Below are 23,171 nucleotides of genomic sequence, written 5' to 3'. Positions count from 1 at the left end.
TTCATTAAAATGCGCTTGAAGATAAAATGTTCAGGGCTGATCTCAAGACATTTTACCCTAGCTTTCCTAGAGCCTGGATCGAATTGGTGGAAGGACATTTAGCTGCCTTCCCTACCTCATGGCAAAGAGCCCTGAGAACAACACAAGGTCTCATTGCCATCCTAACTATTTCTTGACTCCTTTTAGAAGTTCCTAAATTAACACAAGGGAATCACTGTGCAATGGAAGAAAGTGGAAGCTATTGTTATGGGTAACTAAGGATTTATTCAAAACATACTTCCACAAAGCCTCCAGTATTATGAGAAAGGGACAATTTCCTCTTTAGAGTTGAACTCTTATGACTGTGATGTAAATGTAGGCTACTTCTTATTCTACATTCCATAATTTAGCTTTGGTGTGATAAATACAATTCAATTAAATAACCATTTATTAAGTATCTGCTATGGGCAAGGCAATGAATAGTAACGTCGTCCCTGTTTGTGAGGAGATTACATATTCCTTTGGAAGGTAGAGAGATATATCTTGGTGACAACAAAACACAACACAATTCAGTTCATCAGAGGACTTCATGAAAGCAAACCAGAGCCAGAGAATGTACTCTAGGAACCTTTGAGGTGGGGATAGAACCCTTCTGGGATGGCTCCAGAGAGGATGAGGCATCTGAGCTGAGCCTTGAAGGAAAAGAAGGAAAGGAGGAGAGTGTACCAGGAAGGGAAGTCAGTTTGATGAAGAAAGGGGAAGAAGGTAAGGACATGGCAGCAGTGAGTGTATTCCAGTGGAAAAGGGCAAGAAAGAGAGTTTGTGTGGTCAGATCATGAAAGGATTCACAGGCTGGCCCCAAAAGTTTATGTTTTATTCTATAAACAATAGGTAGCCACTTGGAGGCTCAGTAAAAACAAAACAAAACCAAACCACTCCAAGTCTTTGGTGCTCCAAAGGTAAAGTATGGCTATTCGTGGATCTTTGTCTTCTCTAATCTCTAATCATTGAGATTGTTTTTTTTTGCTTTTGCATTGGTGAGGAAAAGAAACCTTCTTGAAAAAAGCAGCCTGGAAAGCAATGCAAGACTATGAAGTGGACAACATCTTGTTGGCTCCCCAGACCAGGTGCTCTCCTTCACTTTTCCTCCCTTGAGCGATCCCAGAGACAGATAATCTGGTTTCTTTTGGTATTACACACCCAGCATACAGCACAGTATTTCTTACAGAATAAAATAACATTCAGTAAAATTTCCACTGGTAGAGGAAATGAATGGCCCGTCTGGGACTATTAGGATAGCATAGGCATGAATGTGAAAAGACTTTATTTTGTAGATAGTGTAAATACTTGGAACTGGAAGGTGGTTGAGGGATGTCCTGGGCCAACGAGAGGTCTTTGGTACTTATATACTACCAAGTGGTTACTCATCACCTCTTCAAACAGGTCCTGTGTTCTTCCCTGGGAGCTGTAATTCTGACAGGTTCCCATAGCAACCTATTGTCTCATGAATACCATGTGATCTTTCCTGATTCCCCAGGACTGTGGATTCTGCTCTAGATGTTAGAGTCTCCCTGACCTTGGCTGTGGATGGGACTCGGATCTTTAATAGTGTCTGGTATAATGGAAAGAGCAGTGGCCTCACAAGCCCCAGGCTACAGCCTGGTCTAGGCCATTAGCCCTGATGCCTCAGTATTCTCGTTTGTAAAATGGGGATGAGGAAAAGAGCTTTGTAAACCTTAGAAACTCCTACAAATGTCACTTATAAGTATTATCATGAAGACTTTACAACTGGCAGCTTCCTCCTGAATAAGAACTTTTTGCTCAGCTGTTTCAGTCATGACCAACTCTCCATTACCCCAACTGGGGTTTTCTTGGCAGAGATACTGGAGTGGTTAGCCATTTCCTTCACCAGTTCATTTTAGGAGACGAGGAAACTGAGGCAAACAGGGTGAAGTGACTTGGCCAGGGTCACAGAGCTGGTAAGTATCTGAGGCCAGATTTGAATTCACAGAGATGAGTCTTCCTGACTCCAGACCCAGCACTCTATCCACTGTGCCACTTTGATACATACCCTGAATAAGAACTACAAGACTGAATTTTCCTGGCCTTTGTCCAAGAGGGAATTTGTTCTTAGGAAAATATTCAAAAATTAAATGGAATTAAATGTATGGCGCTCATGACCCCAGGGTCTGCTCACTTGACCAATGAGAGTTAGAACCTCAGCTCTGACCCCTATGAGAGACTAGATTTGGAGGCTTCTTTATTCTAGAACCTGCTGCCATGAGCAGGGGCAGAGCCCACGTTGTCCTGGGTCCCCAGAATATGCCTCAGCCCCTCCGTGGCTACCAGGGCTCAGATGATTGAGCCCCACCACTAATACTAAGATCCTCGCTCCAGTACCTATTTCCTCCTCTATTTCTAGACCTGGGAGGTTAGGACCTTCAACTTCTCTCTGATACAAGGTTCTAAGGACTCCTCATGATGGTACCTATGGCTGTGTGTGGAACAATTACCTACTTCTCCTGGCATCCCTGAAATAAGGGAAAAAAACAGTCTTTTGGCCCCATGTAACTATCAAATAACCAGTAAGAGATACTGTGCCTTTCATGATGAGGAGCCCCGTGCAGGACCATGAACTCAGACATTAGGCTTATCATTGCTAGGACCCCAATGTAGGACCAGGGCCTCAATTGTCAAGACCCCAACTCAGAACCAGGGCCTCAGACATCAGTTCTCTTGACTCAAGAATCACATTCAGGACCAGGACCTCAGACACTAGGGCTCTTGTCCTAAGAACCTCCCAGGTCCTCATATACATGACCTCCCAGACACCAGGAGCATGTGTGTACTATCTTCCAGGTTTGTGTTCTACCATTTGGGGAAAAGGAACTGGAACCAAGTGGGAGTGTATTCAGGACCTTGGGGACTCAATAACCAGGTACTTTTCAATCCAGATGTTCAGCCCGATATGCCTGCTGCCTCCACCCCCATCTCTCTGGTGTTCAGAGAAAGAACAGGTTGCCCTATCACAGATGCCAACTCCATCATCAAGGGCCCCTAGTGGTTGGGCCCAATCATCTGGAACTTCCCATATTTTATGGCTATAAACTTCACCATCCTCTTCTCCTAATTCCTGTTCTGCCAAGGTAAAAAAAAATCCTTTTCCCTATTACCAAACCTCCTGTCTCCCCCTATCCAGCTTAGCCCTCTGCCCCCTTGGTCTTGTGCCCTCTTGTTCCACTGTGCTCTCAATACTATCATTGTCCCAGAACTCTTTTTCTTATATTTTTTTCCTGTCACCCTCATGGAAATTTGGCTTTCTCTAATAAATCTTTCTGTCTTTGATAAAGATTTGTGGTCTTAGATTTTCTTCAGGTCCTTGAAGGGGGAGAAAGACTAGGAAGAACCTGATATACAGAGGAGCCAACAACTCATTCATGTTCCTCTCCCTGGTTGACCAAACTAGAAATATCACCCTGAGTGAGATCTGGTACTCTCTCTTCCTGAGCTGAGATATCTCACTCCCAATGGGAGAGCGTTCCACTCCATCTCATCCCATCCAAGAGCTGCCAGCTTCTTCTCAGAGTCTTTCCTTGCCCTCAATGACCTGAAGAGAATCTGGGACCATGTATCCTTCTCAAAGCCAGAAGCCAGAGCTAGGATCAAAGCCAGGATCTCTCTTGTCTAAAGCTCTAGCCAATACTGCCCCCATCACAGGCTTGAGTCTCCACCGATAAGGAGTCTTATACAAAAGGGGTTTGAGCCATAGAGTATACATACAGTACCTATCTTATAGGTTTAGTGTGAGAATCAAATGAAACAAAGTATGAAAAGTGCTTTGCAAACTTTAAAGCACTAATGTCATCAATGTCAACACTAACGTCTACACCAACTGCTTCCATGTCCCCACATCCTGCTCACTTCTGAACTCTCTGTAATATGACTTGAGCCCCACCACTAGAGGGCAGTGGCTCTCCCCAAGGTTACCAACAATCTTAAACCTTAAGTCCAATGGTCTTTTCTCAGTCCTCATGCTACTCAATCTCTCTGAAGTTACAAACCATGTTGATCCTTCCACCATCTTGGATCCCTCACTGATTGACTTTCATGACACTGCCTCTTCTGGTTCTCTTCCTACCTGTCTGACTGTTCCTCCTCGGTCTCCTTTGCTGAATTATCCTCTATTTCCTACTCCTTAAGTGTGGATATTCCCAAGGTTCTTTCCTGGACCCCACTTTTTTTTTTTGCTCCTCGAAGGGAAGGAATTAGTTTGCTTTTGTCTCTGTTTCCCCAGCACTCAATATAGTGCCTTACACACAGTAAGTGATTAACAAAATATCTATTAAATTGAATTGAAATTTATGCATTCTGTCCCTTGGTGATCTCATCTCCTCCCATGTGTTCAATTATCTCCTCTATGTAGATGACTCCTGAATTCATATATCTTCTGAATTCAGGTCCCACATTGCTAACTGCCCGCTGGATGTTTCTAATTAAAAATCCCATTAACATCTCAAACTCAATATGTTTAAAACAGAGCCCATTATCTCCTCCACTAATCTTTCCCTTCCTCCAAGCTTCCCTACTCCTGTTGAAAGCACCACTGTTGTTCCAGGTGCCTGATCATCTTTGATTCTTCCCATGTTCAACCAGGCACTCTAGGTCATATAAATCTATGTTCATGATATCTAGTATCACCTGGATCAGCCTCTTCTCTGAACCCATATTGCTATTTCCCTTGTCCAGACCCATGTCATCTCTTGCCTAGACTACTGTAATAACCTCCTAATTGGTGTTCCTCCTTCTACTTCCTCCCCTTTCCAATTCTTCTTTCACATAATTTTCAAAATAATATCCCTGATGCATGGGCATGATTGCATCATCCATGCCTCCTGCCCTAGCTTGGCCAAAACCAGTCTTCAGTGGCTTTCTGCTGCCTTTGAGAGTCCTCAGACTGGTATTTAAAGCCCTCCATAATTAGACTGCAATTTACCATTTTAGGCTCATTTTATATTATTCTACTTCATGCATTCTAACTTCTAGTCCTACTAGATTACTGGCTGTTCCCTGAGGTCAGCAACCCCTATCACAATACAATGCCTTTGTAGAACCAATTGGTTCAGTGGATAGAGCACTGGGCCTGGTGCCAGAAAGATCTGAGTTCAAATCTTCCATCAGACAATTATTAGCCATATGACCCTGGACCAGTCACCTCCCCTGTATGCCTCAATTTCCTCATCTGTAAAAAGGGGACAATAAAAGCTCCTGTGTCCCAGAGTTGTTGTGAAGCTCAAATTAGATAATACTTGTAAAGAACTTCGCACAGTGCCTGGCACAGAGACATGAATTATTATTCTTAGTATTATTGATGTTACTGGCTCTCTCCCATACCTGGAGTGCATTCTCTGCTCACTTCCACGGATGGTATCATTAAATAACAGCCAAGATTTGAACCTAAGTCCCCCAATCCAAATCCAGTCCTCTTTGCAATGTACCAAATACAAGATGACATTTCCCACCCCCTTATCTCAGTCTTCTCTGCTCATACGTCCCTCCAGCATCATCACCATGTTGCCAACTGAAGCCTCCGATATTGACTCCCTTCACCTTCTTTGCCTTATGCCTGGAGGTCTGGAGGCTGAAGCACTAAATCCCTCCCAAAGGGCAGAATTTGGACCCCTTTACATCTGCAGCTCTGCCTGGTGGGAGGAGACACTCCTGGTTGGGTGCCCTCTGGGGTTTCCCTTCCCTCTTCCCTTTCTAGCTTCCTTTCTTCTTAGATTATAAGCTCCTTGAAGGCATGGTCTGTCTTTCTTTTTGTTGTTTGTACCCCCAAAGCCTGGTGCATAGTAGGATCTTAATAAATGTTGACTGAATTGAATTCTGAGAAGATGGAGGAAATATTGAGCAATAGCTATAGGGAAAAGGTGATTTGAAGTCTGTCCTGAGAATTAGCAAAGAATCTCACTTTCTGGAGAGAGAGACTAGCTAATTAACAAGAGCTAAGCACCTTTGGGAGGAAGCTGTTCTATGAGCAACTGTTAATTAATTCAAGCAGAAGGAGAAAATTCTAAGGTCTCTTAACACTTAAGCTACAAGCTACTTGCTGGGAGGTTATTAAAAGGAGAGTTGGAAGTGCTATATTTAATAGAAAGTAAAAGCTTGGATGAGAGTAAGAATGAACACTAAAGTTTAGTTAAGTAGTTATTGATAATAGTTTGAGATTAGTGAATAAAATACCTCTCACGATTAAGTTATTGCATTAAAAAATCTTGCTTTGTGTTATGAGAATCTATAAAACCAAGATGGTGATTAAAGTTTAGTTAAAGAATTTATACTGTTATTTTGCTAATGAGTTGCATCTTTAGTACGGGGTGCCTCAGAAGTCTTAGCGTAATTCTAAGCTTTAATAATTAGCTTAAAATTGTACAGAGGTTTTTGGCACACTTTTTATATATTTAGATCATGTTTCATTCCATCGTTTAGCTGTCCAGTTTAGGGAAGAACCTATCCACTGGGCCTATGCAACCATTAACTGATACGACTAATTTATCTAGTGGAAGCTGCCAAAGTTGCAGGAGTAGTTCTTAAAAGGAAAAAAAAATACCCTCTATAACATAATGCTGGTCTTGAATTTTGTTAAAAGAATGTATGAAATAATGACTGAGTCTCAGGTCCTCCTAAACAGAGGGGAGAAGAGCAGTTCTTCTCATCCTTTCCCACTTTAAAGACTGGTAAATTCTGTTGACAAAATACTATACTGAACTCATTGCTGAAAAACACTAATTCCCGGGGTGAGAAAAATCAGAGAACAGGAAAACAGATATGGCTACAGTGTCATCTTTATTACCCGGGACAAGGCGTCCATTAATCAGGATCGAGGAGCTGGAAGGGCTCTCAGAGACTTCTTGCGGAGGTACTTGGAAGGGGTAATCTGGTTACCTAATGTGGTACTGCCCATTAAAAATAAAAGCCCCGATCTTCACAAATGAAGAGACAGCCCAGTGACAGAACACACAGTAGTCACAGGGGAAGTTGGGGTAGATGGTTTCCAGGTTGCAATGAGGGATTTGGAACAGAGTTGTACAGAAATGATGTCAGAGCTTGGATGGAGATACCAGGCAGGTCTGCTATGAGAAGAATGGAAGGGCCAGGTATACAGAATTGGGGATTTAAAAACTCAGATAGCAACAGAATGCCAGCGTGTGTCTGGAACAGATGGATGGGGCTGCTTGTCAGACTGGCTGTGAGCTTTGTGTATGAGAGGTAAGTTGGTCCTGCTCCTTTCGTGGGGTTTGGGGCCCAGCTGCAAGTACAGAGCCATAACTCTGAGCTCTTGGTGGTAATGTCACCTTCACCGGCACCACAGAGAGGGTCAATGAGCAAAAGGGAATAAATGCCATATTCTGCCAACAAGTTTTCATTTGATAGCTCCTCTCCTTGGGTGAATAAGAAGTGAGAGAGACAGCAACAATTCCTAAATCAATGTCAGGGCCTCTGCTGAGCCATGATGGATATCAAAGCACATTTCCCCAAAGCAGAAATCAGCAGGCCTTCATAAACAGTCAATAAAGTTATTTATCACTAAAAAGGTCATGCAGAGCCTCACTTCAGGATCTCAAGCCCAGACTTTCATGGCTGCAAATTCCTGAGCAGTGAAAATCAGCTCCACAGGGCTCTCCTCACAGGTGTCCAGTGAGGATGTGCTGAACGAAAAGACAGACTTTTCTCCTGGTGAGAGCCAGGCCATTTGATTTCTCTGGGGATGGCCGGCTTTCTAGACATATCTGTATGCACAAGACAAGTCTTGATTATGCTACGTAGGGTACCGAGGTCATGAGGAAGGTACAAAATGCGTCTGCGAGTTCTGTGGTAGGAGGGATGGCTTTTAGCTGGGGAGATCAGGGAAAGCATTCTGGATGGAGGAACACTGCAATTAGGCCTTAAAATAGGAGGGCTTTAATCTAATGTGTTTCATTAAAAGATAGGATGACAGTTTAGTTTTCAAGGTGGCCACAGCTGGCCATGTCATGCATTCTGGAACAAGATGGTGTAGGCAATAACCTGCAGTGTCTAGGGGCTGGAAGAGGCCTCAAATCCTTCCTACCCAAGAGCCCCTTCTCGAAGGTCCCTCAAAGAGTTTGTTCAGTATTTGCCTGAAGATCACCACTGAGAAGGAATCCATTCCCTCCTGCACTGGCTGATTTCACTTTTGGGTAGCTCTGAAGCTATTAGGAAGTTTTTCCTTACATCCAGCTTAAATGGGCCTCTGCAACTGCTGCCCATTACTTCTAATTGCATCCTCTAGGGCTGAACAAAGCAATTCTCTCTTCCACATAACACAATCCTATTTGGAAAAATAATGGTAAGACTGTTATTGATGACTAAGGTATGACTTCCTCTCAGATTCTCAGTAACCAGTCCCTAAATGCAGACACCCTCACAAGCTGATATTTTCTTTCCCAACTGACATTCAGGATTGGTAGTCTGGCCTATTCAAAGGAAAGGCTGATGGAAGTTCTGAACGATCTCTCTGTAATTCCTCTGCAGAGATTATTTTCACACCAAGATGACCAGTCCAGCTGTTCCTCAACTTATGGGATGTACTCCTGTGAAGATGCATCTATATTGGCATTCACACCTGCACTTATTTCTACCCGGTCCCTTGGTTACACAGACAGTATACATGCAGTCAACATAAATGCGTCTTGCTGTCACCCCACAACATATACTTTTTACTTTTCCAATCTGAGTGCAATATTCTTGGGAAGGAGTCTTTCATTTTATCTGGCTCTCTCTTTTTCAAACTCCTCATACAGAGATCTTGTTTTGGTCTTGCAATGGAGAACGAAGACCACAAGTGGGGGGAAAACTCATGGGTCCCCATGAGGGAGATGCTTATTTTTAATATAATTTAATTTTAATTTTAATTCAGAATCATAGTTGCCTGTGATAAACATGTATACAAATCATCATAATCACTATGTTTTTTAAAGCATTCCTTATTTGGGCCTTTCAAAGTTTTTAACATATTATTCCAAGAAAGAATCTGACAAGTACATAAAACTATCAACCAAGTAATCTATTAGGAAATGTAAAAAGGAAAAACCTCTTTTCCTAATTAAAAAGACGAGGAAAATTCTAATTAGAAATGGAAGACTGGCAATGTTACTGAAGAGGCATCTAATAAGAATGATCTTTTGCCCACATGAATTTTGTGTTTCCTAACTAAAGTGCAAGGAACCTTTTTCTTCCCTATGAAATGTAGGCTCCCCTAAAAATGACAAGGTCTCCATGAAGCTTTCAGTTTGACATAAATAGAAGACTCCTGATCTGACAGTGAAGAAGAGGCTGTCAAAACAGCAAGGACGTCATTCCTTTTTCACCAAAAAAAATGTGTCTTTGTGGGATGATAATTATAATTGGTTAATAGTCTGGTTTTATTGGAGCATCTGCATGAATTCGGTTCCAACCACAAACACTCATGAACCACCTGCCACATGCAAGACGCTCAATGTAAAATAAACCAGTGGACCAATCCCTGCTCTCAAGCTTACATTCTTTTAAAATTTCATTTATTTATTTATTTTTATTTTCTTAGCAATCAATGAATTTGCTCAATATGAAGGCATCTTTGCTTGTGTTGCCTTTGGTAGACTGTGGGCGCTGCCATCTTAAATCAGAACCCCTCAGAAGTCAAAGGTGACGTGTCACTGGATTGGTTGCTAAATCTTATTGTTTCTACCTCCACATTGCTCCCATCTGTCCCTTTCTTTCCCCCCATACAACAACTGCCTTTGTTCAGGTATCTGTTATCTCTCTCCTCCTAATTTATCTCTCTGCATCAAATCTTCCTCTCTCCGATCCATCCTTAACACAGTTCCTATGGTGATTTTCCTAAAGTACAGGTCTGATGCCGTCACTCTCTTCCCCCTATTTAGTAAACTCCAATGGCTTCCTGTTACATATAGAACCAGGCAGAAAGCCTTCTGGAATTTAAAGCCCTTTCCAGCCTGGCCCCAGCCTATCTTTCCAGCATTCTATATTACTCTCCTTCCCACACTCTATGGCCCAGACAAACTGGCCTTCTTACCATTTCTCATCCATGACACTATCTCCTGTCCCATACTTTGGACCAGCTGTCCCTCCATTCAAGAATCAAGAGCCTTCAAGAATCCTGTATTCTCTCCATACCGCAGTGAGAATTTAGACTATGACTTTAATGGAGGACCTTTCCATTATATTGATTCCATGTTGATTTTCCTCATTGGATGCAAGAACTGAGTCCCAAAACTTAAGAGTTAGTGTGGTTAGTTTTTCATTGTGGTCAGTGTGGGAGTTTGTTTTGTGTGACCTTCCATATTTTCCCTCCTCTTATTAATGGAGACACTGGGGTGAGAAAGAAAAGGGGCTTAGTTCTAGGCTGACAAGAAAAAAAGAAAAAGCAAAGAAAGGAATTAAAGCACCTATGAATGCACAGAAGAAACCGAAGGAAACAACAAAGCAGGACAGCTCAGAAAGTCATATGTTGGAGAGACTGCCTATTTTCAAGGAAAAACAAGCTGTACTTAAGAGGGAGTCTCAGTTTCATGAGCAATCCTTTTTTTCCTTGTTCTATTTTGTATATCAAAAAGCTCGTTTTATTTGGTGTTAAGATCAGAATAATAAAAATAAAATTTAAAAAAAGAATGTAAGCTTGAGAGCAAGGATTGGTCCATTGGTTTAGTTTATGTTTGAATTCCTTGCACATAGTGGGTGGTTAATAAGTGTTTGTTGTTGGAATTGAATTCATGCAGACACTCAAATAAAACCAGCTTATTAACCAATCCTTCCTGCTACTTTCCTGCCCCCTCCTCCCCAAAGTGTTCATGTGGTCTGGCATGGGTGTCAGGAGAACTGAGGTCTATTTGGGGTTGCCCACTATACTGAGTCCATGACCTCAGCCATGACTTGAGTCCTATGATGCTTGTTTCCTCTGCTGTAAAATGGATATGCCTTATCTACTTTATAGGATTTTGTGAGGTTTAAAAAGAAATTTTGTGAGAGACAGTAGTGAGCAAAAACTTAACTACATAAGTGTGAGAAATCAGAAGTCAAAGATTGGAAAGGAGTCAGGGAAAAGCAATGAAGATAATAGCTTGCTAGGTGGCGCCATAGTGGAGAGAGCTCTGGGCTCGGAATCAGGAAGATGAGTCTTCCTGAGTTCAAACCTGGCCTCAGACATGGCTGTGTGACCCTGGGCAAGTCGTGTAACCCTGTTTGCCTCAGTTTCCTCATCTGTCAAATGAGCTGGAGAAGGAAAGGGCAAACCCCTACAGTGCCTTTGCCAAGAAAACCCCAGATGGGGTCACAGAGTCAGACATGACTGAAACACCTGAACAACAACTTACAGGAACTTTGAGGACTGACACATGGTATTGCATTTGAGCCTCACAAACACTATTATTCTCATTTTATAGATAAGGAAACAGGCTGAGAGAGGTTAAGGAACTTGTCTAGAGGCACACAAAGAAGTATTTGAGGCAGAATTCAAACTCAGGACTCGAATCTAGCCCTCCACCTACCACAACACACATAGTTACCTCAGTTAACTTAAGGGTTGAAAATTAGGACCTATGAAGAGAAACTGGATGAATTAAGATTATTTACATTGGAAAAACCCCACATGAATGACTTACTAAGTTTTCATAAATATGCACATATATAGTTATTCTCATATATGTACTCATATACAGTTATTATATATATTCTCTGGTGGATGGTCAAAGTATTGTAGAATCATCAATCAATGATTAATACCTAATATGCTACCAATATTGTTATTATGGTTATTATCATTACTCGTGAAATCATAGAATTTTGGAGCTGGAAGAGCCATTAAAAAGAATCTAGTGAAAGCCCTTCCATATGCAGATGAGGAAACTGAGGTTATCTAACCACCATGGAGCAGAATTGGGGTTAAAGCCCAGGGCTCCTGACTCTCACATGCCCAGGGCTCATTACACTCTTCTCTGACTGGGGTCTCCTTTTCTGTTTACAAAGACATAGATAGAAGACCAACTGACATGTTCCCATGCTGAAAAGAGGCATTAAGACAAAGAACTCTTAATTCCTCTCTGGATGTCAGATAACAGGCTTCAACACTTACACTGCCCCATTAATGGTTAATGGCAGAGTTGAAGACAGAACCTAGGATTTCTGTTTCCAATTTATTAAATACAGTGCTCTAGTTCTTCTCTTGAATGTGGGAGAAAATGAGACCATTGCTTACTTACTTTTCTCCTTCAAGACACACAACCCAAATGCTTCTGATAATGCCTGTTGATAACACTGCCAAGATGGAAGAATTGGTGACAGGAGCCAGGGCACTGGGCTCAGCTGCAGAAGAGCCTTCATTTGGTTCTGAAGAGAGACTTCCTCCTGTCCAAGTTTCTGTATTTGCTCACTGTGCAAACTCCCTATGTCCCCATGGCACTCAGTATCAAAAAAGGAGACAATGAAGGGGGAGAGCTCAACATCAATTTATGCAGACACAAATGGAGGCCATGCTAGGTGTTTTAATGTAGCTTTGGCCAAACACAGTTTTTAAATGTCACTATTTAATTGTGTGTCCAAAGAAAAAGAAAGAATGTCCTTTGGCCCCAGTTGGAAAACACTCATTAAGCTGTGCTATATCAATATCACTCCACAGAACAAGATGGGTAATGCCCATTATGTCAGATTGGCTTGCTTTCCCACAATTACTTAAAATGTTAAATATTGACAATATTTAAATGCCAAACAAATACCATCTATGGTCCATTGCTCGTGTTTTCTCTGGGTCACTTAATGAGCATCCTGATGTGTGGGAGATTCCAGTGAGTGCTGGCTACACACTCCAAGCAAGGCCTTGGATGGTCATTAGGTACCCACTGGAAACTCTAGAGAGAACACATGATTGCTTCATTAACAGGCACAGAACTGAAGAACAGGCTCTGATTGTCAGATATAAAATGGGGAATCACATAGATGCGCTAACAAGTCAGGAGAGTATGAAGCGCCTTCATGATACGATGGGCATTTGAAATGAAGGTCAGGCTAATTAAAATCTGAAAACTGGTTCTGCCTTTGAGTTGCCTAAAGAAAAGAAAGACACATTCAGAAACACCAATACCCCAGTGAACATAGGAGGAGATGAATAATTTTACCCAGCAATGTCTGAAATGGAAGACTTTTTTTTTTTAACTCCCAATGCAGTATCTCCAGAATTAAAATGAAATTCAGGATTAGATTTTAACTGAATCAAAATCTAATTTAATAAGATGGACAGCTCAAAAACCGGATAACATGAGTTCTATTTTTCTCTGCCGTACTCTCATACTCTGCCCTACCCTATTCTTCATAAAATCAAAGGACCTTATATTTAATATATCTACTCTAGGAGGCAGTAGAGTGCTAAGCCAGAAGCCAGGAAATCCTGAGTTCAAATGTGATCTCAGACACTTCCTAGCTATGTGACCCTAGGCAAGTCTCTTAACCTCTGGTTACTTCACCTTTCTCAACTATGAAATGGGCATGATAATAGCATTTACATCACAGGGCTGTTGTAACAATTTGTAAAAAGTGTTCAACACAGTGCTTGGCACATATTGTTGCTATACAAATATTTATTCCCTACTGGAAACCAGGTGCCACAGTGGATAGGGCACCAATCTTGGAATCAGGAAGACTCGTCTTCCTGAGTTCATATCTGGCCTCAGATACTTACTAGTGGTGTGACCCTAGGCAAGTCACTTTTGCTTCAGTTTTCTCATCTGTCAAATGAGTTGGAGAAGGAAATGGCGAACCACTCCAGTATCTTTGCCAAGAAAATCCCAACTGGGGTCACAAAGAGTCAGATACAACTAAAAACAACTGAACAACACTGTGTTCTTAAAATTTGGAATTGGGGCTCAAAGAAACTCTCAGTAGGATTATTGGGAGAATAGTGAACAAACAATGCTGTACCATAAGGCATGGTAAGCCTAATGACCTCTGAGATCTCTTCCCACATGAAGAATGTGTGAGAATCACCTGAGTCTGATGAATTCATTCACAGTGATTGATGAGCTTGTTGGTGGAGCTATCCAAATGTGCACAGACATTTCTCCTAACCCCCTGTAGGATCAGGGGCACCCTTCTAAAGACAATCCTTATAGCTGCACCCAGACCCTCATGGATGCCACTGAATTGTTTAAAGAGATGCCATTGAATCAGCTGTCCCGATCTGGAATGATTCACAGAAGGACCAATGCGCAGGCTCAAATCCCAAATAAGAAACAGAAGACAGAAGGAGAGAGGCAAAAGGGGAAGAAGCAGACTTTGCCAGGTGAGACACTACCTTATCTGGTTTTCATTGTCATCCACTAGGAAGGACCATCGGAATTTCACCACCAGGGGGCTGCAGTTGACCATTTGGATGTATCGAATCACCTCTGTGTCATTCAGGACGCAGCCGAAATCCACTTCCATGGTTTCAAAAGTGAGATTAGGGAAATGCACTTCTCCCCTTAGGCTCATGTAGTCCACTTGCGGATGCTCCAAATACTTGATGGCTAGGACTTCTTCTGCTACCCATTGGTTTAAATCAGTTCGGATACAAGGGTCAAACTTGATCATCAGTTTCTTCTCTGCTCCAACTGCCATTTCCAAAGGCTGCGTATGACAAACATCAGCCACTTTTTATACTATTCATTTTAATGCTTTAAGAAAAACAGCCTAATCTTTAGACTATTTCCCATCATACCAAACATTAACCAGCAAAAGTTTAATGCAACTACATCTGTTTTGCATTTGATTTTTTCAATATAAAAAGAAAGCCTACTATAAAGAAATATAGGCATGGGAAATTAAAGGAATGAGATTATAATAAGAGTTGTAAGATTAATAAAGGAGACAAGGATGGAAGGAAAAACCTAAAAATAAATATAACAGCACTAAGTAATAATAATAATAGTAATAGTTTGAATTTTAATAGCACTTTTAGATTTGTTTCACATTTACTCTTTTGATCCTCACAAACAACTCTGCAATTTGATGCTATTGTTATCTCCTTTTTACAGATGGGGAAATTGAGGCAAATAAAAGTTAAATCATTTGCCCAGGGTCACCCAGCTAGCAAGCTTCTGAGGCAGGATTTGAACTTTGGTCTTCTCAATTTCTAGTCCAGCACTCTCTATGCACATACCACCTGGCTATTTCCCGTTCTATGAAAATGAGGACAAGTTAATTGACAGAGACTTTTAAAATCAGATTGAATAAAGGATCAATAAAAACTCTTTGGGAAATATTCCCCCAAAGGATGGATTAGGTCATCTGAGTCCTTAGCTAATGTTTATGATCCTAAGTCTGTAGCTTGGTTTTCATGGTATGGGTTTTCAGCAATATTCTGGGGGTATTTAGTTACTTCTTTAGAAAGTACTTGGTCTTTATCTTATTTGACTGAAATCCTTCATGTTCTTCTGGATGCCAATGTCCACACTAAAATCTTCCCAAAGGAAAGGCTGGACCTGATGATTTCTCTCTCCCTATCCCACCCCCTAGATTTTACTTAGATCCACTTTCCCATGACCTGAAGCCCACAGCATCTCTGCTCAAGAAATCCTTCAGAGGCAGTAGGGTAGGAGCAGGTCCATTGACTGATTGTGGCCCATCTGACACTCAGACTCCACTAGGTACCAGAGGAACCTTCCCTCTTCCCTAGTCTTCCTACTAAATAGCTCCGTCTCCCCTCCCCCCTGCAGCTGGATTCTAGACCTACCCCACCAGAGCCCTTTCCCCACCTCCTGGTTTGGAAGAAAGTCAGAGCCTCTGCTTCATTCCAGTCTGCAGGCCCCCTGCTCCCCTTCCCATCTGTGTGGGCAGGGCTTCTCCAGGACATCCCCTACACTTCCAGCCTTCAAAACATGTCATGATACCAACTGGATGAACAGGGATTCACCAATCACAATCCTTCTTGTAAAAGATGGATTTGGTATACTCAGTCGGTATGCTGGAATATGTCTAATAACTGACTTTCCAACACTTTAAAGTTTTAAGTTACCTGAAAGTAAACAAAATAACCCAAGCCCTGGTTTGTAGCAACTATTTGCCGACCCTGAAAATTTAACAATTGGCTCTTTAGCTATTAAGAATTGGCTCCAGCCTAACCCTGAGACCATTGAACCTTTGCACTGACCTGGCCTCTTTACCCTTGGGCTCACTGGGAGCTGGGCCCCATCAGCTCAGCCAATGCATCTTCTCTGTCCTCTGGGGGCTGCCATGTGATCTGCCAATGAATCCTATGGACACCTAGACCTTGCCACCCCCCCCCCCCGCCCCAGCCATAGAAATGTAAAGGCCATTTCCATTCTCCCTATGGTTGAACCTCAACTTTTCTTATTGTATCCTCTAATTATAATGTGAGCTCTAGAAAGCAGGGGCTGTATCTCTTTTTGGTTTGTGTCTCCAGGAGCTTTGCAGTAAGTACTGAATAAATCACTTAGTCATTTACTAATCAAGCTGCTTTTGGAGCAAGGCAGAGCTAAGTCATTTAAAACTGGGTCATTTAAAGGTCCACCTCAAGATGGTTCTGGGTTGTAAAACTGATTATCTGATGAAAGTCCCAGATAATGACTATCAATCAATCAATGTTCGATAAGTACTTCCTACAGACTAACTTCCCTTTAACTAACCCTGAGCCCAAAGCCAGGCGACAACCAGCTTTTGTGTCTTACTGCTGAAAATGTGGCATGGCAACATTTTAGACAAAATTCTTAGGGACCACAGTACCTGCAGAGCATAATGTGTCCAACATGACTAAATCATGCCAGCAATGAAAACAGCATCATAAAGAACCCTAGGTTTTTTAGGTAAATATCCTGTCGACTGGGCTAGATTTTTTTTTATGAGAGGTAATTTCCGCTCTATATACTTACTGCCTAGAGTCCCTCTATGCCACACTAGGTTTCAAAAATGAATGGTCACTTCTCATACATATGGCAAAAGGATTTGAGTAGGGGTTGAGTTTGAAGAATGAAAGTGGTCTGAGTCACTTCCCCGTAAACCCCGTGGTGCTTGCCATCAGGTAAGCACTCTGTCTGCTCACCCCACAGGGCTGGTACAGAAGGGAGCAGTCCAGATCACACAGGTAAAAGGGCTCTTTGGTGGTCAGTATCATCCGGACCGGCAGAGAGGAGATGTTCTTTAGGGTGAGAGGCTTGAATTCTGCTTCCAACTCACTCTGAGGCTCCTGTGTCAAAGGGAAAAAAAAACAAACAAAATTAATGAGTAGGCAAACACATCAGCTCTCTGTGTTCTGCTGCTCAGCTACCAACTTGTGGAACAAATATCAAAATTAATATAAAAACAGAAGAAAAAGGAAAAGGCATGCAATCAGACCTTCAATCAGACCTTTTTAAGCAAAGGCATATAGATAGAAGAAAGAGAATCAACCTAGATGATAACTTCAGGCATAAGTTTACCTGATACAATGGGAAGACCAAAAGATCTAAAACATGCATTAGTCAGCAAATGCTTTTACTTGGAAAGGAGGGAGAGATGGCAGCCAAGAGCAGCAGCAGTTTAAAATGTATACCCATTTATAAAATCTTACAGAGAAGAATGGTAGAAGATTATGATCAGTATAGCCTCATAAAACAAAGAGAAGCAGTGGAGGATGAACCTTGTTTAAGCAAAACTTGGCGAGGAGACCCAACTGAGCCAAGGCATTCCAAGGGAATTTAAGGACAAAAACAGAAGGATGACAAATAGAGGAAAGGCAGAAAATATCTGCAAAGATTTTGTAATGTTTTTTATCATCAAGGACAGAGGAGTCACCACAGTTGCACTATAACATCACGGTCTTAGATCTGCTTATAGAGGGGTTAGAGATGGTGCTGAAGAAGACAGATGGAAGAAGCAGCCAGGCTAGACCAAATCTAGACAGAGGAAGTTTGTGATGGAGAGGATGCAACTGTGTTAGCACCCAGGGATGAATCCCCAAGAGATCTACAGGAAGGAAAGATGCTAAAGAAATAGAAAAAAATAGCACCAAGAGAACACTGGCATCCACTGACATATGGTTCTTTTCCCATTTCTTTACAATTTTTACAAAAATAATCTGACAATTCATCCTATGGACACCTAGACCTTGCCATCTCCCCCCAACATGGAAATGTAAAGGCCATCAGGGCTTTCCATTCTCCCTATGGGTATCCTTGATGAGGAACAGGCAGGACTCCATAGGGGATATTCCATCGTAAACCACATATTTTCCATCACATAAATGACTGAAAGGCATATCAGATATAATATCCCATGGCGCTCATTGTTCATTGGTTATGAAGAACCATTTAATTCAGTAGAGCAAGATTCCACTTTAAAGGCTCCCCTCCAAACAGATGTCTCCAATGAACATGTGAAAATTATATGAGGTTCATTGGAAGTTCTAACAACAAAGGTAGCTTTGTTCATTGACTCTGTGTTTTTAATATCAGGGGGGACACAAATGGGGAGACCCATGGTAGTCAGAAGTATTTGCCTCCATTCTGGAGCAGAGCTAGGGCAGAGTCCAAGCTGAAAAGGGATTTCCTATAGAGGGCGAGGTCCCCTAGGTCCTCCTGCTTGTGGATGATACTGTGCTGATTGAATCAAGCCCTGGAATGCTACTGAAGCTCTTAGAAAAGATGTGGAGTCACTCAAAAGAGTTTGTCCTGACAAATATAGGGAAAACCAAGTGGGTGAAGATTGCCACCAGTTCAGACTTCTGATACACAATTAGCCCCATGGAACTCATTACCTGACATAGTAAATGAATGGTGAGTGAAGCCCAGAGTTGAACAAGAGGAGAGTGGGCTGGATTGCCTTTAGGAAATGGAAAAGTCTTTTTAATAATACCAAACATCACCCTGAAAAAGGTATGATTTTTATTATTTTTTGCCTTTTAGAGGGCAATTGGGGTTAAGTAATTTGCCCAAGATTACATGGGTAGATTTTTTTGTGTGGGTGTTAAGTAAAGGTATAAATAAATAAAAAAAAGCAAATACCTATTTGGTACTGGTGTTGTATATCTGTATGACTTGTAAGTCATGGGACATTATAACCTCCAATGAATTGAAAATAAGCATCCCTCCAAGGAAAACGGAGAGGCAATATGGTGGGTGTGATCAAGCTGCATCACCATACAAACAGGGAATTACTAAGGATAACTGAATTATCCTATATCATCCAAGAACTATATGGCCAAGAAAGAACATGGGGATAATGATGATGATGATAGCTAACATTTATCAAATACTTACTCTGGGCCAGGCACTTTGCTAAGCACTTTGCAAATATTATCTATTTTTGGAGGTAGATGCTATTATTATCCCTGTTTTACAGTTAAGGAAACTGAGGCAGAGATTGCCCAGGGTCACACATCTAGTGTCTGAGGCCAGATCTGAATTGTCTTCCTGAATCCAAGCCCGGTGCTCTGTCCATGGTGTCTTGTTCTCATGAGGGCAATACAAAGCAAGAAAGGCACCTAATACATTAGGTGGATCCCTGTGGTGAGTTCAGGGGTGGGCATGGGCAAGAGTCATATAGAATGGGCAGGCATAGATGAGAGGTAAGCCACAACATTGGAGAAATTATTCACCTTGGTGCAATCCCAGATTCATCTAAATATTTGAGAGTGATGAGTACACACAGTGCCAGCTCTGTTCAATGACCACCTTTATTTTTATAACCAACAACAAGCCTGAAATCAGGGTATGCCAGTGGGATGTAGGCTCATTTGAATCAGAAAATCTGCATCCAATTTCTGGTCTTGTCACTGACTGGATGATGAAACATGAACCAGCCATGTTCCCTTGTAGAAGACTTAGTTTTTCCTTTTCTAAAATGGTTCTCCACATCACTGACAGACATACTGTGAGATTATGTCCTTCAAATAAAATAATTTTAAAATAAATTGTGTTTTCTTTAAGAAAATCAGAGTAGATAAGTGCTAATCTTCAAATTACAGATATAACTTATGGCATTGGAAGTGCCTGATAAATAACTTTGATGGTCAGGGCAGTGGTGGTGGCAGTAATAATGACAATGTCTGTCATAAGGGAAAGTCTGGTAAATCAGATAGTGAGAGTGGAATTCTTTTCTTCCTTCATGGTCCCCCTGGGAAACAATCCAAGTATCAATAAAATGGGAAAAACATCCAATAATTGGCCTTTAATTACAGCCTTGGGCTTCTATACTAAAGCATATAAAATAGAAGTGTAGTGTTTTTTGTTTCAAAACTTTTGAAAATATTAATTTTGATAGTTTTCCTTATAACAAGGCTGTGACTATTTCCAAGTTAATAGAACACATTTTTCTTCCTGTAATGCAGGTACAGACCAAACCAGGAAAAAGACTGAAATAGAAACCTTTCTGCTTTCCAAGTTCCTTAGTCAGACCATATCATGCTCACCTTCATTAGTTTTTGTTATATTGGGGTTTAGATTATCCACCCCTAATGCAGGGATACAAATTCTTGCTTTGAACTTGCAATTCTCAGTTCAATGATTTGGGAATAAGTATTAGTACCATCTGGCTTTTAAATTAGCAGACCCACCATGGCCTGGAGAAATGTCTGCCCAGTGACCTTCCCAGAAGGAAGATCTGGCATATTCCAGATAAAAACAAAAGTCACATTCAGTTGTCTTTGGCCTAGAGCCATATGGAGAATAGTGATGAGGAAGGGTCGATATATAAACAATCCATCCTATTTTAGACTGACCTCTTCTACCTGGGCTGCTTGTCTCCCAACTTTTAGCAGGGAACATTTTCCACCTTTAGCAATGGGACATCATGACACAGACTGTCTACTGGCTTCTGAGATGACCTTTTCAGTGCTACATAGATGTGGGTGCATCCCTATGGCTCATGGATGATAGTTATTAAATACCTGGTATTGGGGAAAACAGGACAGTATTCTTTATAAGAGTGTTGATGCCATCATAAAGTTGGAGCAAATCGCCTTGAACAGAAAATGAGGAGGCAAAATACGGAACTTAGTGGCACATTATTAAATCTTAATATCAAGACATAATAGATGCTGAATAATAAAATTGTCACCCTTCAATATCCTTGTTGCTAACAAAATGCAAGCAGAAATTTAACATAGCATTGAAGTTGTTGAAGGATGGCAAAAAGGAAAGGATAACAGAAAATTGGAAAAAAAATTAATAGGCAATAAAGAGACCCCAATATAATAAACTAATACTACTATAAAAATAAAACAAGGAAATATCTCCACAAGGAAAGAATAAGACTACAACAGCATCCAAATATCTAGAAAAGAGAATGGGAATATAGAAAGAACCTTCAAAATGGTGCTGAATTACAGGAAGAGACATATAGGAATACTTGGTATACATAAGACTGGAAATAAGAATATGAAATGTGAATTCAAGAAGACAAACATGAGGAGGAGTAAAACAGAAGACAGTGAAAAATCTCAGTGAAGCAGTAGACTCTCTGAGGACTGATAAAGTGTGACTCTGGTGGAAAAACAAATCAGAGATGAAAAAAAATAGCCATTAAAAAAATGGTAATACTAGAAGACTACTTCCTACTAATACAAACTGAATCAGCTAGAGAACTAGAAGATGGAGCTTAGTGAGGAAATTTGGGAATCATAAGGCTCAGAAAATATAAAGAAATAAAGTATAAATACCATATACTAAGAAATAAGAAAATTTCAGAGTGGGCAGAGGACAAATCAATAGAATTCACAGGAAGCCAATAAGGAAGAATTTTGTTTAACTCTCCCTGAAATATAGTCACTAAGTTCTAGAGCTTCAAAGTCAAGGATAGAGTCTTGCAAACAGCCAGGAGGAAGCAATGACAATTATCAACACTAATTTGAATTACTCATGATTACTCATTGAAAGAGTACGGACTGCAATATACTAATAAATTAATGAAATTGATCTGTGCCCCCAAGATCACCTATGCTGCAAAATTGAGCACACTCCATTATGAGAAAAAATACCTTTTCAATGAAGTCCAAAACTTTGTTTTCCCAAGGAGAAATACAGAATAGGGTAGAAACTTTGATGTGAAAATTGACTGAGGAGACGAAATTTATATAAGCTATTATAGACCTGAATGCAAATAAGAAGTCAAGGATAAGTCAATGTTAATATGCTTGAGGGAGGGGGATAATCTAAAGTAGCATTTGGTATAAGGGTCATGGAAAAAGCAAAAGCAAGGGATTTGAGGGGAAAATCCCTCGAAAGGGATAGAGAACTAGCTTATGTCTGGAGGACTGATGGAAAGGGTGAGGAAGAAGTGAAATAATATTTCATGAAATTGGGCACTCCAAGTCAAGATTAACCCAACAAAGAGGTATGAAATGAGGAGGGACAATAGTGCCTAGACCATAATCTTAACAGGAATGCATCAAAGAAGGCAAAGTAGAATCAGGTCGATTCCAGTGTTTACCACAATTCACTATTTGTTCAATATTTTATCTAGTGATAAAATTAAGATGTACATGTTTAAGCAAGAAAATATAGATTTCCAAAAAGATTCATATGGTGTAAAGAAGGGAAAACAATGGCTCAAACTGATTAAGTCCTATGGCTGGTCACTTTCCCTGTCAAAATAGTCATTTCCATTCTTACATGGAAGAGATAACAGGACAACAGAGTTTTCTTGTGTGACTTTTTTTTTCAATGCAGAATAATTTAGAATTTGTCAGAGGGTTTTTGTCAATTATTTAGCTCCTTATCCCAAATTTAGGATCTATTTCCTTTCCCCTTTTGCCTCCTTCATTCCTTTCTTACACATAATAGAAAGAGGACGGTTAAATATTGGATTTGGAAGGTTACTTCTAACAGCCAAATGAATTGCTATTTAAAATTTTTAAAAATGTTGTAGAAGTACAATGTTATACTCATTTTCCTGAGGTACCTCCATAAAAGTCTGATTCTGATGCTAGTGAAGGAATGCTGTATTCTAAAGGCTATGCCATTGGAATGCAGAATCTGGCAGTTGCTACCAAGTTGAAAAGGCTCTAAGCCCATGCCTAGAAGATGAGGACCAGCTCAGCTCTAGGCTGGCTGCAGGGTGATGACCATTTGGGCCACAATGTTGCACAGCAACTATCTTTTAAGTCAGAGAAGGGGCATGATCTGTGTTGGTGAGTCATCAGTCCTTGACAGGCC

The 23,171-nt window shown here is 41.0% G+C and overlaps 1 protein-coding gene across 1 annotated transcript in view; it reads right to left on the bottom strand.

Annotated features, from left to right (window-relative positions):
* The window catches only part of HYDIN (HYDIN axonemal central pair apparatus protein), a 421,862-nt gene that overhangs the window by 175,232 nt on the left and 223,459 nt on the right, over positions 1-23,171 (bottom strand). The window contains exons 20-21 of the mRNA XM_069087496.1: positions 17,084-17,227; positions 14,339-14,652 (exon numbers count right to left, since the gene is read on the bottom strand). Of these exons, the coding sequence (XP_068943597.1) occupies positions 14,339-14,652; positions 17,084-17,227 (458 nt within the window). The remainder of the gene's footprint in view (positions 1-14,338; positions 14,653-17,083; positions 17,228-23,171) is intronic.

The sequence above is a fragment of the Petaurus breviceps genome, unplaced genomic scaffold (genome assembly GCF_028583685.1).
Source record: "Petaurus breviceps papuanus isolate PSGF00001 unplaced genomic scaffold, PetGlider_PUasm1.0 182, whole genome shotgun sequence".
Classification (NCBI taxonomy): domain Eukaryota; kingdom Metazoa; phylum Chordata; class Mammalia; order Diprotodontia; family Petauridae; genus Petaurus; species Petaurus breviceps.
The sequence above is the reverse complement of the archived record's forward strand: the minus strand, read 5'-3'. Positions and strand labels throughout refer to the sequence as shown.